The sequence below is a fragment of the Chiloscyllium plagiosum genome, unplaced genomic scaffold (genome assembly GCF_037043375.1).
Source record: "Chiloscyllium plagiosum isolate Xiang-an unplaced genomic scaffold, Cpla_swu_hap1 HiC_scaffold_3, whole genome shotgun sequence".
Classification (NCBI taxonomy): domain Eukaryota; kingdom Metazoa; phylum Chordata; class Chondrichthyes; order Orectolobiformes; family Hemiscylliidae; genus Chiloscyllium; species Chiloscyllium plagiosum.
This window is the reverse complement of record NW_028270141.1, coordinates 100,991,821-100,998,328: the sequence shown is the minus strand read 5'-3', so window position 1 is coordinate 100,998,328 and position 6,508 is coordinate 100,991,821. Positions and strand designations below refer to the sequence as shown.

Below are 6,508 nucleotides of genomic sequence, written 5' to 3'. Positions count from 1 at the left end.
GAGTGATAACTAAGAAAGTAAGCTAGGAGCCACAAGATGCAGATGCCTGTGATTTATATGTCTCTCTATGCATATAGCAACCTGATAGAACCTTTCAAGTCTGAGGTATTCTTGAATTCTAAAGTGTTGAAGGACTGAAATGGTGCCTGAGTTGGTCTGAGAGGAGCCATGATGATAGCTGAGACAAGGATTCAGTAAGTTGCAGCCACCAAGTACCTGTTCCAGTTTACATGTTGGGAATTTGTTGTTTAATTTCTCAGTGAAGAGGAAAATTGGGAGTGGAATATGAATAGGTCAGTTTGAGGGTATTAATGAGTTACACATGCATGGAAATCAGGTAGTTGCTGCTTAATGGTGAGATTCTGAATTTGCAATGTAAGGCTTAAGGGAAAGATTTTATTTTAATGTCAATATTTTGATTTTTTCATGATCTCTGTAATTTCCCACCTTTCTCATCATTATTGTTAGGTTAACAGTACAGCAAAAGTCATTTCAATCTTTTTGTTACTGATTCATTATGAAAATGAATGATTTTCACTGATAGCACAAGAAATCTTTTCCCACAACTTTGATGCTTTCATTTGGAAAAGTGGAACGTTAGCTTTCCACAAGATACAAAGAAAAGTGACAAATCAAGTCAAATTTGTAATAAATTATTTGTTGCTTTAATCATGTTCATTAACTACTGAAAAAGGTAATCGTAAAAAACACTCAAAACATACAGGTATAAATTCTGTGCCAAGTTGCAACAAGAGTTTCAAAAGCTTTCTTTAGCTGATGATTAAGGCTAAAACAGTATTGTATTACTAATAGCTATAAAATTAGAAAAAAAAGCTTTCTAAAATGTGAGCATATACTGTGTGGAAATTTTCATTTGCCGATAATTATTACAAGCTTTTAAAAAGTAAATCTTCAATTATGAGAAAGTACATTTTAATTAAGTTGCATGCTTTAAATAATTGATTGTTTTCCTTCAAATACAGACTAATTTGGCTAAACAGGAATTGAAATTTCAGGTTAATTTAGATAAACACAAATAGACATCACGTATAAAGGTGCTTTAGAAGAATGAAGGCCGAAAGTAAATTTGATGGATTTGATATAATGGATGCTTCTTTTCATTCTTTTAACTCTGTTTTGATTGGTTTAAAGACTGTTCAGATAAACTGTACCATAGCCACTGAATTGATTGCATTAGGTAAATTAGACAATGAATATTAAAAACAAAGATGATTTTCATCAAACATCAGAAACAATAAGTTAATTTAACTTTCAACACAAGTACTAACAAAAACATGAAATAACACAAACATTAATTTTAAAAAACACAAAAGAACAGTGGATGCTGGAAATCTGAAATAAAAAATAAAATTGTTGGAGAAATGCAGCAGGTCTGGAAGCACCTGTGGACAGAAAGCACAATTAATGGTGTGGGTCCAGGGACACCTGCTTTCTCTCAAAAGATACTGCCAGACCTACTGAGTTTCTCCAGCAATTTCAGCTTTTGTTACAAACATTAATTTGGTCTGATAAAAATGCTTTCTTAAATAATAGATATAAAATAGGCATAAATTTTATTCTGATAACAAAGGCTTTTTCAAATATAATACATTTTGTTCTCATTTAATACCTTTACAGCTGATTTGAGCACAATACATAATAAGCAAGCTCTCCTTCAATTATTTAAATTAAAATAATCAACCCCATGCAATCATTAACCTAATTTTTTGATAGTGTTGTTCAAGCTGTTCTGCGAGAAAACATTTACTTTTTTGGTACTGTCAGAGGTCATCTTTATTAAGGTAGTGCTAAACTGCAAAACAGTGCACATTTTCTAGATTACTGAAAATTATTGCAACTTATTCTATAAGAATAACGGACAAGTCCTTTTCGTTCTTTCACCTTGTTGTTTTTACAAAGAGTGTTTTGTTTTCTTAAGGAACTGTTCTAGTCTTGCTCAAAAGCATCATTAATTCCTCCAGTTGGGTAGTGGTCTTTAACAGGTTTCTTCTTTGTTTTCTTTCTTGCGATTCCTGAATCAATTTTATACTCACTTTCAGCGACTATTAAACTGGATGTAGAAGCTGTCTCACTCAATGACTGAGTTGCTGCTTTCTGCTTTTTCTTCTTGTTCTTCTTCTTCTGAGATGCCCTGGAAAAGAAGCGGCATATTACTTACTAAAACTTGAAGTTTTGTTTGTCGATTTAAATTGTAGTGCTCAGTTTGGTTTGAGTAGTACAAAATGATTTCACAAAAGGCAACTCATTAATCTCAGTAAAAATAACACTCAACATTTGGGTAACTTCATATTGTCAATCAATAAAAAGCAAGTCCCCTCATGCCCAGGAGCAAAAGTATTCTTATGGTGTGGTACTGAATGATGCGGATGGAAAAGTTACTTATTAATTACGTTCATCTTGAAATGGGACAGCAATGAGGAGGTTATAATTTATCCCAGTGTCTCTGGATTGAAGTGAGAAAATGCCTTTCAAAACTCTAAACACTTAATAGGTTTTTAATGACACCTGTTGAAAAGCACATGATGGAGAGAAGAAAAACTCAACAGTCTTGGTTTCACTGCCAAAAAAAAACACTTGTTTTTAATATATACATTCATGGAGGTGGGTGTCGTTAGCTAAGACACGATTTATTGCTCTTCTCTATGTGAAGAAACCTAGCTGTGGATCTGGAGTCACATGTAGGCCAGACCAGATAAGGACAGCAGCAGTTTCAGGACATTAAGGTTTATATTAAAGCACAGCAGGACTGCAACCTATGACTGGGTGTGGAATCATGGGCCAGTGTTATAACAGTAAGGAGAGGAGAGTGAGAGAGGAAAATTGGAGGGTAAAATATAAAAACAAATAAATGCCAACTTTCTGACTCTGAAGACAATAGTTTGTGCCGGTGTGGTGAAATCTGTGTGAAGCCTGGCTGTTGTGCTGCATTCACACTCTGCCTTAAGTGGGAGGGTCTTCCCCAGGGATAAACCTCGACAAAACTTATGGAGATTATGGGCTACCCAAGAGTCAGGGTAACCAAGGTAATTAATAGCTTGTTTGTATTTTAGTTTTAGTATTTTTAATCTATTTATATAAATGTTACAGCAAAATTATATTGTAATAGTTAAATTATTTGTTTTAAAAGTCAACATATCGTGGCTGATATATTTCTCAACCCCTTTTCTCCTGCCTTCTCACCATGATCACTGATCCTCTTAACTAATACCTTATCTATCTCTGTTTTAAATACACTTAATGTCTTGGACTTGACAGTCTACTGCGGCAATGAGTTCTGTGGATTCACCATTCTCTGCCTCAGAAAATTCCTTCTTATCTACGTTCTAAAGGGTCATCCTCTGAGGCTATACCCTCGGATTCTACTCTCTCATATGAGTGAAAACATCATCACCATATTCACTCTATCCACGCTTCTCAGTAAGTTTCAATTAGATCCCCCTCATCCTTCTAAACTCTATTGAGTACAGACCCAGAATCTTCAACGACTCCTCAAATGACAAGCTCTTCATCCCCAGGATCATTCTTATAAACTTCCTCTGGACACCAGCCAAGGCCAACACCACCCTTCCTTTGATACGGGGCCCAAAACTGTTCACAACATTCCAAATGCAGTCTGACCAGAGCCTTATACATTTTCAGCAGTATATCCCTGCATTCTAGCCCTCTCAAAATGAATATGAACATTGTCTTCATTCTCCTAACTGCCACTCAAAATGCATGTTGACCATACCAGAATCCTGAACTAGGACTCTGAAGTCCCTTAGTGCTTCAGATTTCCAAAGCCTTTCCCCATCTGGAAAACATTCTAAGACTCACCAACTTTAAGTGCATTTAAATGGCCATTGGATGAACATATGAACGATAATGAAATAGTGTAGGTTAGATGGGCTTCAGATTGGTTTCACAGGTTGGCACAACATCGAGGGCCGAAGGGCCTGGATTGCGCTGTAATGTTCTATGTTCAATGTTCATTGATCCAGTAGGGAAATAGTTATTAACCATGTCCCTTATAACATCATCTTTTATCCAATTGCAGCAATGGTATGTAGAACCAATAGCATGTCTGTAGATTCAAAATCTACAAATTGTATAATTGGCCCAAAAAATAGTAAATTATACACAAAGTAAGCAATAATGGATGGGGTGGGCCTTGGTTAAGAAAAAGAAAAGAGGTTGTGTTGGAGTCGGCCTGGAGGAAGCTGACATCATTAGAATAAATGGAGAAATGGGGAGATTGGAAGTAGGGTGAGGAGGTGGAAGTGAGTGGCCCTGTAATGGACATTGATGGATAGCCCCAGAAATGGAAACAGTGAAGCAAGGAAGGGAAAGGAAGAATCAGAGATGAAGCAGGTGGAGGTGACAAAATGATGAAAATCAGAAGCAAAACTGACAAATTTATTCAATTCAGGACAACAGCAGGAGCAACACTGAAGACAGCATCAATGTGTCTGAGAAGGAGTTGTACGTGTGCGCCTGAGTAGGACTAGAACAGTACACCCCACAAAGAGAGAGGCATAATTAGGACCCATGCACATCAGCTTGTCAATTGTGGCAATATACAATTACTGAGAACTTAACTCATAGTTTATTTGTTTTTACAAAGTAGCTTGATCACAGTCAGTAGAAAGTGGAAAACTTTCAGCAACTTCAGGTTTCAAGTGATGTGATTCTTGTTAACATTACTTGCAAAACATTGTAAAAAATGAAAAAAAAAGGACTAATTTAAAAATATTGATGGCCAATGATTGCTTTATCCAATATATTCAATTTTCAATAGGATTCCCATCAATAATCTCCCAAAAGCCAACTTCACAATCTCCAAGGCATCAGGTTAGATACCCAGCTGACCAGGTTCTTTCTTTGCATAAAGGGAACAGAATGCTCTTGGAAATTCTTTTATTTCTTAAGAAATAAAGACAGAGGATCAAGGCATTGTTGCCAGGTTGCATGGATGTCTTTTGTGCTACTCCTCATCGGAATATGATTTCTGCCCTAATAACCTAGCAATCTTCTTTATCAATATTATTTTCCTTATTTGCAGAATCCAGCCATTCTAATACCATGAGACAAGAATGTTCTGGATTGTTGATGTCTCAAAAATTCCTCTCAGTATTAAGTGAAAATATTCAAATACTGAAAAGGGGTTGATCTGAAATGTTAACATTTCCCTTTGGACTGATTGAGCCCTGAGTGTTGCCCAGAATGATATGCTTTTCAATGATCAAACCTTGGCCTTGAGTCCTTCTGATATCAGACCCACAGCATATTGCTCAGAATGTTTCCATGCCATGAATGACATTCTTCTAATTTTGAAATAATTCAAGGAAACGCTGTCAGCATTTCTTAAATAAAATTGAAAGCTCTTAAGATTTGATGTGTTGACTGAATTGGTGTTACTTACGGTTTCACAGGTGACTCTGTATCTGTGTCATGCTCAGAGATCAACTTGAGTTCCCCAGACTTGCTGATGACTGCTGACATCTATAGGAGAACAAAATGAAGGGAAGATGTAAGATATAAAGTGGTGGTGGTGTTAGACAGGGGGTGCAGGGAGAGGTGAGGGTGCTCTGCTGCTTTGTCTCAGCACATATGCAAAGCCACAGGCTTCCTGTACTTGGAATGTATGCAGCTTGTTTGATAATGTTAAAGCTGTCTGCTCTGATCTATTTACCCATGTGTGGTTACAATCTGTAGACTAACAGGAAAAAAACACGGGCGTCCTACTATTCCCATGATACGGAGATACCACTTTACATACTGAAGTAAAACCAAAATAGTATGGAGAGTTGCTAGATACACCTGGGACCATATTCTAATATGTGCATGTGTGCGTGTGTGTGAAAGCGAAGTTCTTATTAACGTTTTCATGACTGGCATAGTAGTTCTGCACCATGATCAACAAGGTAGGTTTTTATTTTGTTTCTATTACTTTAACAACAAAAAACAACTGCCTGTGAAGCTGTATATTTCTTTTTGACAAATTGCAGGGTGTTTTTCCAGCAAGGACAGGTTCACAAGGTTATAGGAATGTGAAAAGGGGTTTTGTGGTAGGAGTGCCTCCAATGGGCCTGGAGGCCTGAAAGGGGTGAGACCTTTTGCTCTGAACCAGCATGTGCAGCAAAAGCTGTTCAGCTTCTCTTGTGGGTGGGCCTTCCTATGACACGAATTAACTTCCAGAGGGATAAGGTCATTAACTGGTCACTTGAGGGGCTCAATAGACCCAAAGACAGCTAGGTCTTGTGACACCATCCTGTCCTCAGCAAAATCTCAGGTATGTCAGGGATGCATGGGTAGACAGTGAAAAGGCCACCTGCCGGACTTTACATGTCCATTCCACCTTCAAACACTGTGGGAGCATAAACCCGAGACCATTATATATGTCTAGAGGATACATGAATGACAGGAGAGCTGCTATCTGAAAACCAGAAAAGGAATACATAGAGGAAAGCCTTGAAGAAAAAAAACAGACTGGGTGAAAATGCTACAT

At 37.2% G+C, this 6,508-nt stretch overlaps 1 protein-coding gene across 2 annotated transcripts in view; it reads right to left on the bottom strand.

The window, feature by feature from the left end:
- Nucleotides 1-642: 642 nt before the first annotated feature.
- ahi1 (Abelson helper integration site 1) overlaps nt 643-6,508 on the bottom strand; it is a 259,803-nt gene continuing 253,937 nt past the window's right edge. For both annotated transcript variants that reach the window (XM_043686138.2, XM_087981977.1), the window contains 2 exons: nt 5,423-5,502; nt 643-2,152 (listed from right to left, as the gene is read on the bottom strand). In XM_043686138.2, coding sequence (XP_043542073.2) covers nt 1,948-2,152; nt 5,423-5,502 — 285 coding nt within the window. In that variant the 3' untranslated portion in view covers nt 643-1,947. The remainder of the gene's footprint in view (nt 2,153-5,422; nt 5,503-6,508) is intronic.